Source organism: Sporisorium graminicola, chromosome SGRAM_4 (assembly GCF_005498985.1).
Source record: "Sporisorium graminicola strain CBS 10092 chromosome SGRAM_4, whole genome shotgun sequence".
Classification (NCBI taxonomy): Eukaryota; Fungi; Basidiomycota; class Ustilaginomycetes; order Ustilaginales; family Ustilaginaceae; genus Sporisorium; species Sporisorium graminicola.
In genome coordinates, this window is record NC_043734.1 from 346,964 (window position 1) to 365,726 (window position 18,763).

The 18,763-nt window shown below is 58.0% G+C and overlaps 7 protein-coding genes across 7 annotated transcripts; 3 read left to right on the forward strand and 4 right to left on the reverse strand.

Annotated features, from left to right (window-relative positions):
- Positions 1 to 125: 125 nt before the first annotated feature.
- On the reverse strand, positions 126 to 1,082 carry EX895_004587 (uncharacterized protein; the record flags this gene model as incomplete). Its single annotated transcript, XM_029885181.1, has 1 exon — positions 126 to 1,082. The coding sequence occupies one exon, from the start codon at positions 1,080 to 1,082 to the stop codon at positions 126 to 128; it is 957 nt and encodes a 318-aa protein (XP_029738423.1).
- A 1,093-nt stretch (positions 1,083 to 2,175) lies between these two features.
- On the reverse strand, positions 2,176 to 6,807 carry EX895_004588 (uncharacterized protein; the record flags this gene model as incomplete). The annotated part of the gene is made up of 1 exon (XM_029885182.1): positions 2,176 to 6,807. One exon carries the CDS (start codon positions 6,805 to 6,807, stop codon positions 2,176 to 2,178), a length of 4,632 nt encoding a protein of 1,543 aa, XP_029738424.1.
- Positions 6,808 to 8,560: 1,753 nt separating this feature from the next.
- EX895_004589 (uncharacterized protein) lies at positions 8,561 to 9,226 on the forward strand (the record flags this gene model as incomplete). Its single annotated transcript, XM_029885183.1, has 2 exons — positions 8,561 to 9,054; positions 9,139 to 9,226. 2 exons carry the CDS (start codon positions 8,561 to 8,563, stop codon positions 9,224 to 9,226), a joined length of 582 nt encoding a protein of 193 aa, XP_029738425.1.
- Positions 9,227 to 9,383: 157 nt separating this feature from the next.
- EX895_004590 (uncharacterized protein) lies at positions 9,384 to 10,098 on the reverse strand (the record flags this gene model as incomplete). The annotated part of the gene is made up of 3 exons (XM_029885184.1): positions 9,384 to 9,584; positions 9,672 to 9,733; positions 9,831 to 10,098. The coding sequence occupies 3 exons, from the start codon at positions 10,096 to 10,098 to the stop codon at positions 9,384 to 9,386; spliced, it is 531 nt and encodes a 176-aa protein (XP_029738426.1).
- Positions 10,099 to 10,459: 361 nt separating this feature from the next.
- Positions 10,460 to 11,725, forward strand: EX895_004591 (uncharacterized protein; the record flags this gene model as incomplete). Its single annotated transcript, XM_029885185.1, has 1 exon — positions 10,460 to 11,725. The coding sequence occupies one exon, from the start codon at positions 10,460 to 10,462 to the stop codon at positions 11,723 to 11,725; it is 1,266 nt and encodes a 421-aa protein (XP_029738427.1).
- Positions 11,726 to 11,818: 93 nt separating this feature from the next.
- EX895_004592 (uncharacterized protein) lies at positions 11,819 to 15,067 on the reverse strand (the record flags this gene model as incomplete). The annotated part of the gene is made up of 1 exon (XM_029885186.1): positions 11,819 to 15,067. The coding sequence occupies one exon, from the start codon at positions 15,065 to 15,067 to the stop codon at positions 11,819 to 11,821; it is 3,249 nt and encodes a 1,082-aa protein (XP_029738428.1).
- Positions 15,068 to 15,619: 552 nt separating this feature from the next.
- EX895_004593 (uncharacterized protein) lies at positions 15,620 to 18,583 on the forward strand (the record flags this gene model as incomplete). Its single annotated transcript, XM_029885187.1, has 1 exon — positions 15,620 to 18,583. One exon carries the CDS (start codon positions 15,620 to 15,622, stop codon positions 18,581 to 18,583), a length of 2,964 nt encoding a protein of 987 aa, XP_029738429.1.
- Between the last annotated feature and the right edge of the window lie 180 nt (positions 18,584 to 18,763).

An 18,763-nucleotide genomic window follows, 5' to 3' on the forward strand; every position in this document is an offset into this window, starting at 1 on the left:
AAGACCATCGAACGTCGTCGTCGCACTCTCTGTCTCACACACCTCTTTCTAGCGTGTAGTGGGCCTATGTGCGCACCGAGGTATCGTTGTCTTGATTCTCAATGGACGCTGCGAAAGGGGCACAACTACAAAAAGTACTCAACCGCTTCGTGCTTGCCGTTCGCCGTCGGCCCTCCGTTCAAGTTGTGCTGGTTCGGCCCGTCCCTTTCGTTTTCCGGGGCAGCTTCAAACGTGTTAAAGTGCTTGCTTCCGTCGGGGAACACCTCGAGGATGGAAGCCATGTTGCCGCAGCGGTAGCAGTAGTTGGGGGCGCTCCAGACGGTCGAGAGCCGGTCGTCGTACAACACGCTGAAGCCCTCCATGCACAGCTGGTGCGCGCGCAGGATGTGGTTCATGTTGTTCCTATGCAAAAAGTGTTTGACGACCGAGGCGCCAAACGTGTACCCTGCGCCACGCGGCGAGATGGCAAACTCCTCCTTATCCGGGTCCGGGTCCGACCAGACCAGGTCCGCCATCGGTCCTTCGTGCGGGATCTCGCGGAACCGGTCGATGATCTTGACCTGGTCAATATAATGTACCGACGGCGACAGCCCGCCATGGACGCAAAAGATCTGGTCGTCAATCACCACGGACAGTGTGAGGAAGTCAAACATATCCGTGAAGTACGTCCAAACATTGGCGCTGCCGTACTTGCGCTGGCACTCGGTGTAAAACCCATACGTCTGCGTCACCGCGCGCGACTCGTGATTACCGCGAATCAGCTGCACCCGGTCCGGATACCGCAATTTGAGGCAGGTCAACAGCGAGATCGTCTCGACCGAAAAGAGGCCTCGATCCACATAGTCGCCCAAGAAGAGGTAATTCGTGTGTGGCGCATAGCCTCCGATGCGGAAGATCTCTATCAAGTCGTAGAACTGGCCGTGGATGTCTCCAACTACTGTGACAGGCGCCGAGATGTGGACGACGTTTGACTCGCGCATCAGGATCTCCTTGGTCTTTTCGCAAATCTCTTTGAGCAGTGCTTCGCCCAGAAGCTGCTTTTTGAGCAGTGTGGCGATGCACGCATCCAGATCGAACGCCATATTGGAAAGCCAGGCACTCCACTGGATGTGCCAGGCAGTAACTGGACCGCTCGCGCTGGGGCCACAGTAGAAGCGAGATCGAAGAAGCGTGCAAGCTGAAGGTTCTTAGCAGATTGACAGCAAGTCTGTGGACCCAGCGCTGCTTCGTGGTCGAGCGGACGAGTGCGAGACAGCTGCTGGGTGGATCACCGTTGCTTGCGAGGGATCTTTTTGTGGGGAGCTGGCCGATCGATCGCTCTCAAAGAACGTCGAAAGGAAAGTCGGAGTGCGGTCAACGAAGTCACCACTACCCTGATAAATGGTATAATGAGACCACCAATTGCCCGCCAACGACCTTCTTTTAGCTGCTGCCCTTTTATGTGGGTATCTTGGATAGCAGCAAGGTAGTAGAGAAGCCGTTGCGAAGAGCAATGACGAAAGAAGTTGCTGGTGTGAACACAAGACTTTGTTCGAGGCCAAGTCCAACTAAGCCTAGTTGGTTTCACTTCCTGTCAGCTAAGCTGATGTCGCGGATAGGTCAGTCTTGAGCGCCGACCACATCCACGCTGAGGATGCGAGTCAGGACGATCAAAAGCGGTGAGGTGCGGAGGTGACGGAGAGTGGTGTATGACTGAATGGGTGAGTCGTCGTCAAGTGAGTTTGGTGGTCTGCGCGTGGAGTCAGGGATATTCCGAACAGCTTCAAACACCGCCCGGGTTTTTCTCGCGCTCAGTCGTGTTACGCCGTTACATCGCCTTCACTTCAACCTCAACCTCACTCACAGTCTCCTCTCGACGCAGACCGCAGACCACAGACCACAAACAGACCAATGAATACAAGCAGGGCGAACATGCAGAGTTGACAATACGCAAAAGCAGAAGCCAATGGCAAGACCGGGCAGCCTGCTGCGACGAGGCGTTTCGAAATCGAAACAAGCCGCCTGATGAGAAACGACGTACATAGCGGTGAGAGAAGGAATGCATAGCGAAAAGACAGTGAAAAAGAGTGTGTATGTGATTTGTTGGTTGTGTGTCCTGATGTCAGAACGGGTATGAATGGTTAAGGCCCTGCCTCCAGAAGGCGCCTCGCTTGTCACCTTCGAACTCGACCGCAATCACATGACGTAGGCGCTCGGAACCACACCGGTCTGGCCGCGCGTATTCCTTGCAAGCCACCAGTGACGATCCTGGTCATCGAGAATCTCGATGGGCTCGCCCGCCGTCAACGGCAATTCGGATTCGTGGTTGGGCACAAAGTCGTAGCGAGCGTGTGCCGGGATGCCCTCCATCGGCGAGTCGTCGTCACCAGCACCAATCGCCGCCGCTGCCATGGAGGCTCCACCTACCATGCCCGCTTCCGCATCCGCCTCTGAGAATCCACCTTCGTCGGTCGCGTAGTGCGTCTGTGCGCTCTGTCCTGCACGACCATCGTCGCTGTGGTAGTTGGACATGCCCGCTTCGCCGCTCGTGTCGGCCTGCTGCGAGTCTTGTCGGCGATGGCCTGCTGCGACGGCGGCTGCACCAGCGCCAGCAGCTCCTGCACCCACACCCGTGGCAGCAGCAGCACCGTGATCGCCGAGCATGGCATTTTCTGTAGCTGCATTCAGCGTCGCCAGTAAGCTCGAAGGTCGCTTCTTCTCGCCAACACCCAGCGAATCCTCGCTCGCCGAAAGGGGCACGTCCAAGTCGCGCGGCTCGGGTCGTCTCCTTGCCACTGCCCAGATGAGGCCGAGCAGCACCAGCAAAAACACAATCCCAAGGCCGATCGCGATCGAGATCAGGATCACGAGACCCACAGCCAGGTGATGCAGGTTGGGGAAACGCAGCACCTCGGTGGATCGGCTAAATGCGCGCACGATGCCCGAAGAGCCATCCAGGTTGGTTGCGACCAGGAACGGAGAGTAGCTCTGTCCGTCGAAGAACACGCTCGAGATGTTGCCATAGTCCTGCGTGGTCAAAGCACCGCTCACGACCAGCAATCGGTTGTCCTCCAAGATCTGGTTGCTCGGATGCGCTCTTGAAATGGGCACAAATGTCAATTGCGAGATGCCCGTGGCCGGCAGGAACTGACCCTCGCCGACTGCCGTGTACTGCGAGCCGTCCCACCTGACCAAGTAAGGCGCACTTCCATCGGCAGTGCGGCCGGCAACAAAGATGGCATTGACGTTGAGGTCGTCGACGCTGACCGCCGTCGCTGGCCCGGGAATCTGGTTCGAGCCGCTGCCGACGGTGCCCAAGCTGTTCCATGTCTGCGTGTCAAAGTTGTAGCTGACCAGCGAGGCCTCAGCTCCGTTGACTGTCATCGAGCCAGCCAGAATGAGCTGATTCGCCTTGCTGCCGGCAAAGTCGAGCGCCGAGATCTGGCCGCTGAAGCCTGCGCTCAGTGGACTCCAGCGCATGCCGTTGGTGTCCCAGAGACAAACGTTTTGGCACGGCAATGATCCGGCGGACGCAAAGCTGCCGGCCACGATGAGCTGCGTCGAATCGGGTCGGTGGTCGATCGAGGTCACCGAGAGCACCTGTCCAGAGCCGGCTGAGAGCGGCGCAGAGCTGGTGACCCAGCTGGCCTTCTTGAGATCGTAAGCCTCGAAGCCACTGTCGCCGCCGATGTACAGCATGTCGCCGTCGACGAGCAAAGAACGAATTGCTGCGGACGGTTGCTGGCTGAGCGAGGAAGAAGAGGGTGGCGCAGGAAAGGCCGACGCCGTGTTGGACGAATCGTCGTAGAAGGCCAGATTGCGGATGCCAGCGGTGGTGGTAAAGTTGCCACCGAGAATGTTGACAAAGGAGCCGTCGTCGCGTTGCCAGAAGGCGCTGGCGAGGATCTCGTTCTGTCCGCTCGATGTGAGCGAGGCGGGTGTCATGACAGCTGCGCGCTTGAGCAACGAAGGCAGTTGCGACGACGACGCGTCTAGCTTACCGCTACTCGACGCCGGTCTTGGAAGAAGCGAGCGCAGCTTGGAACCGAGACCAGAAGACGGGGCAGTGCGTGGCTGCACGTCGTTCTGCTGTTGCAGTTGTTGTTGCTGCTGTTGAACAACCTTGGCACTCAGCCTGCGTGCGAGGCTGGCGGACGACGATGCCGATGCGGAGGAGGAGGATTGCGAGGCAAATTGGAAGTTGAGCGACTCGATGATGGGCAAACTACCCGAGGTGTCGGGAGCCCGCATCTGTGCAGCTCCCGAAGCAGCCTGGAGACTCAGCGCACGGACGCTACCTGCAAGGAAGCTCTGCTGGGTGCTTGCGGCATAGTCGGCAAAGGCGGCCGTCATTTCTGCCGACACAAAGCTGGATTGGGTCTGCCAGCTGTTGGCGGTGGTGTTCCAGACCGCGTAGCCGCCACTCTGACCAGTGCCGTTGACGGTCGCAAACGAGCCAGCGACAAGGATGGCGTCAGGGCCCAACGGATAGATGTCCGAAACGGCGCCATCTGGACCTCCGCCGAGCGCAGTCCACGCGTTTGCATCCGGGTCGTAGCGCACAATGTAAGAAGCTGTTACGGCGCTGTCGGCAGTACTGGTGAAGCTGCCTCCAACGAAGAGTGCACTTCCGAGGCCGGCAAGCGCTTCGACGGGACCGTTGAGACCTCCGTTGGCGATTTGAATGGGTGATCTGCCGGCTGAGTCCGAGGAAAAGCCGGCAATGTTGGCAAAGCTGACGTTCCCACTTGACGTAAAGGAGCCGCCGACAAAGGTGTGCGAACCGACGGAGGCGATGGCAGAGATGGCGGTATCGCTAGCATTGCTGCGTACGCCATGGGAGTAGAGCGTCGCCGAAAAGGTGTCGATGTCGGTCATTGAGGTGTTGGGCAGGATGCCGGTGCCGTTGCTGTTGAGTGCAGTGATGGCAGGGTCAAAGAGGTTGTACTCGAGCAGACCGAACCCGCTGGATCGGCTCATCTGGAGCGTCTCATTGCTGTTGAGCAGCAGGAAGCTCACCTTATCGGCGATGACGGTGAATTCGCCTCCTCCCGAAGGCGCAGGTGCATCGGCAGGGATCGAGAGCACCACGGTGGGCTGGAAACCCTCAGCAGCCTTGTTGACTTCGCCGCTGTAGATTTGAACGGTGCGATCCTGTTGATTCGTCTGGGAGACGCGCGTGAGGTTGCCCTGGGAACCTTGGACAGTGAAGACGTTGGCCTGCACGTCGGTGCGCTCGCCGCACTGTCCGCTAGCCTGGCATCCAGGTACAAACATGGAGATGGTGTAATTGCCGTTGAAGGGAATGTCGACGGAAAAGGTGACGGTGGCCGACGACGAGGCGGAGCGCAGGTTGGAGTACGAGTCGCTGTAGGCAAGCACGGGCTCGACGGTGCCGGCAAGCGTGTTGATGGTGCTCGGGTACCAGCCGCCCTGGTTGGTGGCAGACGAGTCGGTGCCGTTGACGCCGCTCTGATTCGAGTTGCAGCCGCCGCGGTTAAGCGCATTGTAAGCGTAGGCCCAGCCTCCTTCGGAGAGGAGCTCGAGGACATGAAGACCGGCGCCGGCGCCATAGTATTCGGTGGCAGTGAATTGGATGCCCGTGAGCTGCTTGACCCCGCCCGGCGCGTTGTTGGCGGGGGTGTCTGCGATCAAAAAGTCTTGATAGGGGATGGAAGGGTCGTGAGCTAGGGTGCAGTTGTTGATGCAGGTGGCATTTTGGTTGGTGGCGGGGTCAAGGTAGATGAGCTCAAGCTCGGTATTGTCCGGGATCGAAACGATGCCAAAGGTGCGTGTTCCACGACCGTCGACAAAAGTGTTGCCGAGTCGAATAGCACGCACGTTGAGCGCGCGGAAGGCACGAGCGGTAAGACGGCCGTCGACACCATCTTCGAACAAATACGAGTTGCCGCTGCCATCGGGACCTTGCGGGCAGAGGATCTGTGCTGGATTGTCGAAGCCGGTATCGCGGGAGCTGGGGCCACCGACAAATTCGACCTGGCCGAGAGACAGAGGAGTGAAGGCTGCTGTGAGAGAGGAGGCTGAGGTATTAGTGCCGGAAGACGAGCCATTGGGTCCGCCCATGGAGGCGAAGCGGGTGTCGAAGCTGCCACCAAACCGAACGAGCGAATTGTTGCCGCCGGCTGTGATGGTGTTGACGGTGCCATCGAGACCTCCAAAATCAACGGGGCTCCATGCAGAAGCTGCAACATCCCATTGTGCCACATTGCCGAGATATCGGTCGGTCTTGGCGTTGACGGGGCCGGAAAAGGAGCCGCCGACGATGAGCTGCTGGTGGTCGTTGTCGCAAAAGAGGGTGCGAACGGTGCCATCGAGACCGCCAGCCATGTCATCGAAAGTGTTGGAAGCGGGGTTGTAGGAAGCAATGTTGCTGACAGACGTACCGCCTATCGAGAAAAAGTTGCCTGCAACAAAGACGGTGTTGGGCGAGGACTGCATCTGGCAGATGGCACGGATGGAGCCGCCCTGTTCGGTAGCGCTGATAAAGGTGACGCTGCCATTGTTGGCGCGAGAGAGGAGGGAGGATGCGGCTGAATCGTAGGTGGCGTTGGGGCTTGCAGAGGAGCCGGTCTGGTTCCAGAGCTCGATGCCTGCAAAGGAGCCTGCGATGCTGACGGCCCCGAGAAGGTCAAAGTCGATGCTGGGGAAATTGGCGATGGATGCGGACGCTAGAGGTACGGCGGCGGAAAGGAGGAGGGCGGATGCGGATACTGCGCGTGCCAAACGTGAGGATGAAGTTGGCGGGTGCGCACGGTGTCGTCGACGTGATGTGCTCGCCGGAGCGGCAGAGGCCGTCGACAGCGTCATTCTCAATTCTACTGGTGCCAAAGTGCAGACAGAAGATGTGTACGACGGAGTGTCAGACCGCAAGAGGTGACAGTACACCTAGAAAGGCCAGATGAGGGACTGAGTACGATGGAGGATAGATGAATCAAAGCATTCCTAGCGCTGCGTGCGTGTTGTTGACGATGACGGGTTGTTTTGCTGCTTGGGGTAGCGCGGAAGGTCAAAAGAGCGTGAGCGGTCGAGATTCGTGTTGGAATCAAGGAGTTGAACACGGCTGCGTGGAATGAATGGTGATTAAAGATGCAGCAAGGTTGAAGAAAGAGAAGAGATGCGGAGGTGAACACAATGTTGAAGCAAAGCAAAGGCGGATTGGTGCGCAAAGAAACAAAAGCGGAGAGAAGCGCTTGCGAGGCGCCGACCCGAATCAGGTTAAAGGCCAAGTGATTGGGACAGGGGCGAAAGGACACGGACGGCGAGTCGGAGAAGGATGAGGATGAGGATGATGATGGTGAGGATGATGGTAGTGACGGGATGAGAAAGGTGTCAATCATTAATCGGACGAGTCGAAAACTGTGACTTCAGAGCGCGAAAAGAGTGAAACCTCGAGAAGAGGAAAACGGCACAGCAGAACAGCAGACCAGCAGACCAGCAGGAACACCAATTTCAAAAGTCGACGCGATTCTTGAACCACACCATCACCACAACCGACTTCTGCTTGCGATGTCATGAACATGAACACGAGCTCTTGCGCTCAACTTTGGATGAAAAGCAAACAGGCAAGAATGCGTTTGTTACTCGTGATGGGCGAAGCGTCGGCCAAATTGAATGCAGCGCACACGCACACAGGACATGCAGCAAGGACCCACTCTTTTGGCCAAACGTTGCAACCTTCAGCCGCCCACCACCCGATTGCGTTACACGAAAATGACAGGTTGGCGAGTCGATGCTAGCCACAGGATGCTTGTTCTGGCTAGCACTTTCAAGGTCGACTCGGGCTGCATCGACGTGGCTAGAGCCATGTAACATGACGGGCAGAGCAATGAGGATCGAGAGAGGCTGGACATGTGGAACTGCACGTTGAGACGGTTGAGCTTGGCAGGGATGCTCGTTGGGCGTCGATGGAAAGTTTCCTTGCATGATCCCGAACAGCGGTTCAAGCAAAGGGCACACACGCTAAAGGGAGAGAGAACAATAAACATGCTTCTCTGCTGCTGCATAGCACACTGCACACTGCTCCTGAGCAGAGCCTACTGCTTTCATCTCAGAAAGGGTCCTCTGCTCTACTGGCTCGAAGGGCCAGGGACATCGATTGGCTCGGCGCGACTGAAACCAACACGCGCCAGATTCAAGAATTGATTTCAATTTGGGCGTTTGGCTCGCTAGACATGATTTTTCTCGAACGGATCGACGGGGCGCAGCGCGCTTGTTTCTTTTTTTCCCCTCTCCTTCGAGTTGTTAGACCTCTGCAACCTCGCGAGATGCAATTTCTGGAAAAACATGCCGTGCGAAAGGGCAACTCCCAAGTCGATCACGAAGCAAGGACACTGGAATCTGTCCGCTGTGTCCCACATCAAAAGCAAATGATTGGAAATGCAGCCTCTGCTGTTGAACGAGAAATCAGATTCGGAACCGATCTTGAGTGGAGAGCAGTTAGTTGTTCCAGTTGCAGCTCGCGATATGATATCGTCGATGGCAACTTCTTGCTGCTGCGATCCTTCTTGTCTGATCGTCCCCGTCACCATCCACCTCAGCCTAGCATCAGCAGAAGCTAATCATGGTCGCCACTACTAGCAGTCTGCTCCTTCGACGGGCGGCACCTGCCCTTACTGCCACTGCCGCTGCCGCCGGTCCAGTGCGATCTCTTCATTCGACGCGCATCGTCCGTGCCGGTGCTTCCTCTTCCTCCTCAGCTGCCGCCGACGAAGACTACCCTAGCGAAAACTTTGGCGCCCCCATCTGGCGGTACACGTTCTTGGGTGCCATTGCCGCTTTCGGCCTCTACCACATCTCGACGCTGCACGCCGACCCGCATCCCTCCAGAGCCTCGTCTTCGGGTCGTTCGGCACCGGGCAACGAGTCCGAAGACAACCTGCACGTCGAGGGCGAAAAACCATGGCTCACCCGATACATCGAGCACTGGACCACCCCATCCAGCGTGTGGAAGGAGCGCAACGCCAGGCATCTCGAGCTCGTCAAGGAAAAGGCCGAGGAGCGTCTGCTCTTCCAGGATGCCGAACGTCCACCTGTCCACCGCCTTCGCTATACCGGGTAAGTTGCCCAGCTGGAATGCTGCTACAAGACGACTTGCGTTTACTGACACCGTCGCCTTTATCCCTTTGCTGCTACAAATAGAACCTTTGAGCAAGCATCGCCCCACGCTGTCGGCCCTGGCACTCAGGTCGACCTTTCCGATCTCAAGATCAAGCGTGCTTCCGAGTAAACCTCCTTGTGTTCGCATTAGAGGCATCGCCAAAGGCGCAATATATCTACGCATTCCAGTGAAATGTTTCTCGAGCATGTGCACACACACCACAGACGCACGAGATTGAAATCCTTCTTGCCCCGCCTTTGATCTGGCAAGCGAAAGCGGGGGGATATCACAACTTTGCATTCCTCGTGTCCTTCCGCTGTCCAGCCGCCCGGCGAATTTTGGCTGCGAGCTGCTCAGCTTCCTCGTCATCTAGCTCTTCGCGTCCGTGGCCGAGTCCCATCGCAGCCAGGGGGTTGCTCGAGGCTGCTTTCCTTGCCTTGTCATTGCTACTTGGCCGTAAGGCAGCGGGAACGACGTGAAAGTGAACCTGTTCGGGATAGAGCGCAACAGAGCGGGTGAGTCAGCTGGGTTGGCACCTGACAGCCCATGCGTGGGATGCTTTGGCTCAACCTACATGAGGAACCAGCTGAGCGTAAATCTGGTTCGTGATGACTTGCAAACTTTCATCGCCCAGTGCTGTGTCAGAGGCAGTCAGCGATGTTCCAGAGAATCAAAGTTAGCGTTGTTGCCCTACGCACGATCTTGCACCCTCCAGCTTCGAGCCAACACCCACCTTGGCCAACAGCTCTTGTCGTCTGTACGAGCGCATTTGACAAAGACGCAGCTGTTTCCACATCCAAGTGCGATAGCTGCTGAACATGCTTCTTAGGAATGACCAACGTATGTCCCGGTCTCAACGGCAAGATATCTAGAAATGCAAGATTGTGTTCGTCTTCGTAGACAATGTATGCTGGCGATGCTCCGGCAACGATCCGACAAAAGGCGCAGTCGTCTTGGAGCTCCTTGCTCGAGTCGAAGCGGTCCAGCGTGTGCGACGTCATTTGCGCTTGATTTTAAGGTTGATTCAAGAGAAGGAATGGGATCCGGTTGCGAGCGACGATGGCAGCTGCTGCTCGATCTGATTCGTGTATATCGTATGAGAGAGGTAACGAAGGAGCAAGGCCAGATGGACGACGAGTGATGAGGATGAAGGTTGAGCCCGGGTATGATGCTCGCTTCTGATAGCCGGATCGAGTCGGACGAGCTTTCTGCGGGGAACTCGGTGCTGCAAAGTGTGAAATTCGGCTTTCCGTCCAACACCCCTCCACTTGCGAACTTTTAGCTGCTGGTGCTGCTGCTGCTTCCTTCCCTCTCATCCATCGACTCCCATCCCCACCAACCTCGGGATCAAACAACGAAACGATGTCGTACGCAGGCACAACCCCGCTCTTTGCACCGGGTCCTAATCCACGGTCACCCGCGCTTCCTTGGCGATCCGACGACTTTGTCGCTGTCGACGACCGCGTTCGCGGTGGAACCAGCCATTCTCACACTGCCATCGTCCAGTTCCCACCCTACAGTCGAGGCGAGCTCGTCTTCTCCGGCTTTCTCGACACCCTCACGCTCGGCGGGGCTGGCTTTGCATCCCAGGCCTCCACCACTCCCTTCCCCGTCAAGCTCAGCAAGGAAAATTTCGGCGGGCTGAGGCTGGTCGTGCGCAAGCAGCCTAGTTGGCAGGAACCCTCGCCGCCCTCGGATGGAACTGTGCCCGGTGGTGGGAAGGCACCCGTAACATCGTTTGTTTTCGAGATCAAGACCGAGGTGCCGCAGACACGTCCTGATGGCAGGAGGGAGAGTGTTGTCGTGTGGGAGTGGAGCTTCACTATCCCACACGACGACGATGGTGGAGTGCCGGATGCCCGCTTGAACTTGCAGTTGACCAACGATGACTTTTGGGTCTTTGACTCGACCTGGGCCGACTTCAAGCCCAAGTATCGTGGCCGACCCGTCGACCCGGACAAAGCAGGCGAGTTCAAGCCGCAGGAAACGTACGAATGGAGCCTCATGGCACGTAGCAACTTCCAGGCCCAATCTGGCTCCTTTGTCCTCCAGCTACACAGCCTCAACGCGCTACCCTCGCAAGACCACCTCGAGACCTCCCACGCGCTCTCAAGCTCCACTCTGCCCGTTGACGGCGCCGCAACCCACACCGAGTCGTGGGTCGACGAGAAATCCAGCCATTCCTTTCGAGCTGTGTTCCCGCCCTCGTCCGCACCTGTAGCAGCCACCGCTACCAGGTCAACTTCGGGCGAGTACTACGGCTTTGCGCTGTTCATCTTTGCGACGGTGCTGTGGATCGGCTGGGTCGCATGGGCGCTGACGCCGGACGAGGTGCTCCAGCGCATCGGTGTCGCGTGGTACCCGAACCGCGAGTGGGCGTTTTTGATTCCGGCGTGGTCGCTGTTTGCCGTGCTCGCCGTGTATGCCGTGTTTATCGGGCTGAATGCGCGGAGCGCGCCGGAGCTGGATGCCATTGTCAATGTTACCGATGGGGCACAGAATGCGGTCGAGGTGGAGATGGGGCTGGAGAAGCATTTGTTCGAGGATGCGGACAGGTTGGAGAGGAGTCTGCATGATATATACGATTTGCCGCCGACGTACATCTCGAGGCAGGTGCATCTCGAGTGAGCAATCATCGTCACATCTGTTCTTTCTGCACAGGCTCGGTACTGGGTCTCCATGTTATCATTCATTCGTGGTATCAAGTTTTACGGTAATCATCTAGCGGAAGAAGGTCCTCGCCATCGGACCCGGTTTGACGATCTTCATCGACCCTCTAGGCTTGAGCTTCGACTTTTGCTTCTTGGCCGCCGGCTGAACTGCTTGCTGCTCGATCGAGAACTCGGGCAGCTCCCTGACTTCGTCCTCTTCGTCGTACATCCAACCTTTGCGGAACGAGTCGTTTTCATCTTCAAATACACTCGCGCCGTCCGCCTGTGGCACTTCGACCAACTTCTTTCTCGCTGGAGGCAGGAGACCTCTCGCGCGCGGAGTGGACAGCGTCGTGTCCTCCAGCGACACTGCGACGCGTTGCGCGTTCGAGTAGCGTGATCTCCCACTTTGCTGCTGCGCGGGACGCTGTGTAGCGACAAGAGGCGTCGAGTGCGCAATGGCCGGGTACGCTGAGCGGTGCGGGTTGAGGCCCGGGACGTGCGAGGTCTCGTCGGTAGCCGTCCAGTCCGCGAGGCCGTATGGCGAGGGAGAGGGGAGCGCGGCGTCGACCAGAAGGTGAGCGTGCGGAGTCTCGAGATTTGAAAAGTCGGCAATCGAGGCCAGAGGCGGGGTCGAGGCTCGTACAATCTCGGAAACGCGGCGTGCTTTGACGCCCAGCGAAGATGTGGCCAGACTGGGACGGCGATTGTTACCTGCACTGGCAGTGGTGCCTTCGGAAGCGATTGCTGTAGCAGAGCCCGATTTGGGCATGGCTGTAGAGATAGGAACAGACGAGGATTGCGGCTGATGACGCAGGGCTCCACTGTTGACCAGAGTGTGACGCGGCCGGTTGCGTCGAACGGCGACCTCTTGCGGTCTCGGCGCAACCTCGTGATCCTCCACTTCAGCAGAGGAGGGGAGGGGAAGCAAAGTATCGTCCTCGGCCTCGTCTCCCGCAAGCTGCTGAAGATTCTCTTCTGTGGCGTGCACCGAGAGGTTGCCATACGATCGTCTCTTTTTGGGCGACAGACCCGTGTCCACAGGCAGCGGTGGGTGCGGCCATACTTCGCCACTTGCTACGTATGTCTCTTCCGCTGGTTCCTGAGCTTGTTGTCGGTCGTCGGCTCCAAGCGTCTTTTGCAATTCCGGATGCAGCGGTGTAGCCGTGAACCGTGGTCCTTGCATCGAGAATGGCGTCTTGGCCGCGGCAGCAGAGAAAGTCGACTTGCTCGGCGTAGAGACCATGGCTGGCGCTGCGTTGACGCTCACCTTGGTTGGTACCGACCCGGACACCTGCCTCAGCAGCCCCTCGTGGTCCGACGCCGCCCTTAACACCCGTGTCACCTCGGCCCTTGGCCTCTGGCTCAACGGCATATCCACTGCCCGGTAGCTCCCCAGCTCCTTCTGCAACACTTTGTTATCCTCCTGCATCCGTTCCAACTGCAGCCTCAAGCCCAAATTCTCTTGCTTGACATCGTCGAGCTCGTGGCGGATGCGGTCCATGTACATGATCTTCTGGTTCGGGTTGTTGTGGCTAAGCAGCTCGGAATTGAGCGCCGACAGCGCCGCTTTCTCCTCCTCGGCCAACGCATGGCGTTGCACGAGGTGCTTGCTCTGCTCGACAAGCTCAAGGTAGAGCGTCTCAAAGTGCTCGGCTTGGTCCAGCAGCAATGCCATGCGATCGCGCTCTTCTCGCCATGCCTTTTCGGCGACCCTTGCGTTTTGCAGAGAAGCAGTGAGAGAGCGAGACGCCTCCGACTGAATTTCTGCTTCTTTGCGAGCTGTGACGGCTTGCTCCTGGGCAGCAGCAAGACGTTTGCGCAGTGGCTCGAGCTCAGAGAGCTGCGCTACTAGGCTGTCCACTTCGTGCGTTTTGGCAGCGACCGAAGTCTGAAGGGTCACTACCTGACTTCGAGCTGCGAGGAGCGCTTCTTCTGCAGCCTTCGCCTCGGCGGATCGGGAAAGGTATCGTGCTTGCAGCTCCTCCGCTTCTTCCTGCAGCAAGGTGTTTCGTGCGCGGACGTCTTCTAGCTCGGCACGAAGCAGCGAAGAAGTCGCGCCGTCCGTGTCGAGAGCTGCAGTGAGTCCGGAGAGATCTCCAAAGCTCGAGCTTGCGTCGATGGAGTTGATGCGCTGCTGCTGTTCTTGCTGTTGCTCGATCAGGAGTGAAGCAAATTGACGTTCAGCCAAGAGCTCTGCAGAGATGCTGACCAGGTCGGCTTCGAGATTGGCAACAAGCTGCTTGGCGGTGTCGCGGTCGTCCTGAACCTGCTTGACGACAGCCACGAGCTCGTGGATCTGGGCCGCACGCTCACTGGCCAGCGTCTCGATCTTGATAGCCTCGGTGACGCTACAATGCCACTTGCACCGCAATGCATCCTTTTCGAGAGCAGACTGCTGATGCAGGGCATCCACTTGGTGAGAAACGGCCTTGGCGACCATGGCGAGGTTGTGCGCGTGCTGCTGCTCGATATCATCGACGTCTTCCATAAGCTCGTCGATTTGGGCCTCGAGTCTCGAGCACGCCGCTTCCGTTGCCGCTTGCTGCTCGGCTGTGATGCGTTCCATATCTCTGCTCTTACGCTCGATCTGTGTCTGCAGTTCTTGAATGCGTGCACTGAGCTCGGTCTCGATTTTGCGAGCATACTTTTGCGCGTCGATGGCGATGATCTTGTCCGATTCGCTCTGCGCCTGCAAGTCGTCGATCAAGCGCTGCTTTTCCTGTAGAATATCAGACGATGCGTTGCCTTGCATTCGAAGATGCCCGAGCTCCGCCTCGATCGCAGCACACTTCGACTGCGCCTCCCGTGCCTTGGTTTTCTCGCTGGCAAGCGTATGCGCAGCTTGGGCGATGTCGTGCTTGCGCTTCTCTTCTTCCCTACGAAGCTTCTCCGTGAGCTCTTCGATTTCCTTTTGCCGGCGTGCTTTTGACTCTTCGTGCACCTTGTGCAGCTCTCCTAGCCGAGACTGGAGGTCAGAGAGCTTGTTGCTCTTCTCCTTGAGCGCAGCATGCGACTTTTCCCACTTGTCCAAGCTGTGCTTCAGCTTGGCTTCGCGTTGCGCTGCGAGTCGTAGCTCGGTCTGGAGGTCGCCGAGCTCATTCTGAGCAGCAATCTTCTCGCGTTGCAGATCGTGGATCTTTGCTTCTGCTTTCGATAGACGATCTTCTGTCTTGAGTTGTGTTTTGACCGCCTGGATGGGGGCGGCGGTGGATGTGGCTGTCGGAACGACGTTGGACTTTGTGCTGGGTCCCAGTGGTCGACGCACGACGCTGACGTGAGCAGGGGGTGCTGGCTGGGCAGCGGCGTTGCGCGACATGGTGGCTGGACGCCTGCTTCCAGTGCGCTTGTAGCTCAGTAGGGACGTATGCGTTAGGTGCGGGTGTGGTGGATGGTGGAGGGAGGTGGTGGCTAAGATGTCACAACCGGAACCGAATCTGGGGTCAGCTCGTGTGGTGCAAAGCAGCACAGCATTCGATGCTCTGACAATCCACTGGTGAGCAGAGCAAGAGTGTGCAGCGAGCAGGTTGGACCCTCTTTTTGGCGTTGGCACGAGTAAATAGTAGCCTACGCGCAGGTTAAAAGGCGAAAATGTCCAACTGCGCAAATCGACGCAAACCAACACCGGCACGCGTGGAGGGGTCACGTGCTGGCAACGGTCTAACAACAATCGCGTTTGCGGGTGCGCCTTGACCATCAAGACTCGTTGCAAGCAGATGCATAACCCTCTCCTTCTCACATCACCATCAGCAACCAATTGCGACGTAGTTTGACCGGACTGACTGTCTAAGAGTTCGCCTGGAACCGCCACTGTCGAGGCCAGACGAGCTGACAGCCAGTGCCCTACGCTGCGTTGGCATTCCTACCAGCCATGGCCAACAGCCTTTCGGCTTCAAGGCTGGACGATGCAACCCCATCAGCAGCAACAGCACAACAGCCACCGCCGCTGCCATCCAAAACGTCCGAGCTGTCTCGTGATGTGGCCCTTCAGATCGACGACATCTTGTCTACTAGCAAGCAGCTGCCGTCCAACAGTGTCGGTGCACCACCTTCCTTCAGCTTAGCCGATCGATCTTCTCTCGAGTCGCAGCTAGACTCACTCCTCGCTTCCTCCAGAACACAGGAAGAGCCGCTCAACCTTGCCTCTGTCGACCGCGTACAGGCTGTGCTTCGGTTTCAGATCCGCACTTGCCGCGAGCAGATCGCGCAACTCACCACCGAGCTCGAAACCGAGATCGACACGAACCGAATGACGCAGGTGCAACAGGCCATCGCAGCACTGCTCGAACAGCTCCTCTTGATCAGAGAAAAGGCACGCGAGTCCGAGAACGTCGTCAAAGAGATCACGCGTGATATTCGAAGCCTCGACATCGCCAAACGCAATGTCGTCTCGAGCATGACTGCGCTCAAACGCCTTCAGATGCTCGTCAACGGCGTCGACCAGCTCCAGCGTCTCGCCGAGACCAAACGATACCGAGAGGCCGCTTCGGCGCTCCAGGCGGTGAGATCGCTGCTCGACTTTTTCCAGTCGTATCGTGGCGTAGAGCGCATCGCTTCCGCATGGAAGCAGGTCAACGAACTGCAAAACACCCTGCGCGCAACCATCATGAAGGACTACGAAAACTTTTTCCTGCACGACCCCAACCGCGCCGTCCGCTCCACCAACTTGCCCGAGTCTGCTCTTGTCATCGATGCTATTGGTGCAGAAGCAAAGGCGGCCCTTATCGACTGGTACTGCTCGCTCCAGTTGCGTGAGTATCGCCGCATCTTTAGGGCCACCGATGAGGCGGGTCAGCTCGACAACGTCTCGAGACGGTTTGCGTGGTTCCGGCGCATCCTCAAGATCCACGAAGACGAGCATGCGCCTGCCTTTCCCGATCATTGGAAGGCCGAGCGTTGGCTCATCCGTCGCTTTGCCGACGTTACCAAGGAAGATCTTCGCAGTGTGCTCATTCGCGAGCAGTCTCGGCTCAACGTGTCGACGCTCATGGAGGCTCTCAATTCGACGCTCGAGTTTGAAGCTGCTATCAGTCGTCGCTACAACACGCCGTTCGAGGCGCTCATTTCGCCGCCCATCACCGCCACCAACGTTACTCCGCAGCAGGGACAAAACCAACACCAGCAGCAATCCCAAGCACCGTCTCCGCAAACACAGACGCTATCAGCCATCTTTGATCCGCATCTCGGCGTCTTTGTGGAGGCACAGGATCGTGCGCTTTCGGAGATGTTCGTTCAGTACCGGCGGCAGGGCGCCCGCGTCTCGCACGACGGCGAACACCAGGGCAGTGGAGGCCCCGGGGCTGACACTGGTTTCGATCCTTCCGCCGCCATCGACGGTGCTTCCGGTGGTTCCAACGGCGGCACCACCGTTTTGCCCTCGTCGACCGAACTGTTCTACTTTTACCGCCAGACGCTTGAGCAGTGTGCGAGGTTGTCGAATCGAGAGGCCTTACGCGATCTGTACGAGGTGTACCGCAAGTGGCTGCGTGTGTACGCCGAAGATGTGTTGCGTTCGGCGTTGTTGCGGCCCGAGCCGGCTCGTCGGTCTATCGACGTGCGTCCCAACATTGGCGAGGTCCAGAAGTGGTGTCTGGTGCTCAACACGGCCGACTACTGCGCGAGCACTTCGAGTCAGCTTGAAGAGAAACTGCGCGAAAAGATTCATCCTGATTTCAAGGACGCCGTCAGCCTGGACGAGGAACGCGGCATTTTCACGACGCTCGTTTCGTACGCGGTCCAGACACTGGCAAGGGAGCTCGAGCTGTGTTCGGAGCCCATTTGGAACTCGATGCTGCGTCCCGCGGTGCCGTGGAGCCAGTTGCAACCACGATCCAACGGTGTTGGCAGCAGCAAATCGCAATATGTGATGGACATGGCCAGCCTTCTCGAGCAGATTGGCGTCGTGGTGCGGCAAGACGTCGAAAACAAGCGCTACGTTCGCAGCTGGTGCGACAAGGTCGTCAGCGTTCTGACGGCCAGGTTCATGCAAGGACTGGTGCGTTTACGCCCCTTAACGCAGGCCATGGCGGAACAGCTGTTGGTGGATGCGGCCGAGTTGAAAAAGAGTCTCATCGAGTTGCCGCGCTACCCGGTCGACGATTTGGGAGTGGGCGTGGATGGCAGCACCAACGCTACCGAAGCGAGCCTGTCGCACTGGACGCCAGCACCGTCGGCGGAACAAACGGCGCTATCGACGCAGGCCGCTTCCTACCTTCGTTATGTCCATCGACTCACCGAGCGCATTGACACGCTGCTGCGCGTCGTGCTTGCTCCCCTGGAAGTGAACCGGCCAGCGTCAAACGGCTACGACGAGGGTGGTCACGAATTGGACCTGATTCAGGCGTACATCAAGCTTGTCGGCGATCGATCGTTTTCCAACTTCCAAAAGGTTCTCGATCTCAAAGGCGTACGCAAAGTCGACCAGAACGGCCTGCTGGATCGCTTCCTCCAAGTCACGTCTTCCTCTGACGATGCCGCTTCCTCTGAGACGGTCGTCGGTCGCACGTCGTCATCCAGCGAATTGACCGACCAGAGCTTCCTCACGCAGCTCGACATGGACCCGCCTGCGCACCCGATCCTCTCGTCGCCGTTCACCGCCGCGACGCCGTCGTTCCTGGACAGCGCCACGCGCAGAGACAGCTCCACGACGAGCCAGTACAGATCCACGTCCCTGTTTGGACCGGATAGCTTGAGGAGTCCGACTAGCGCACCGGCAGCGACGTTCGAGGGTGCGCCGAACGGAGGACAGGGTGGAGCGGGCCGCGCGTTTAGCGATTTGCGGAAGTTTGGCAATTTCTTTGGGGCTGCGTTGGGGAGGAAGGACGGCAGCAGGTGAAGGCGCAGGTGGCGATGCGATCAAAACACTCGTTTGTTTGAATCAAACACTCTTTTCGAGGCTCACGGAAGGAGGAGGGTGTATTGTGCGTGAGTGTATCAGTGTGAGCGAGAGAATGCGTGTGAAAAGCGATGGAGACTGGACTGTGATTGCGTTGCGGTGGACAAGGAGCGACCGCGA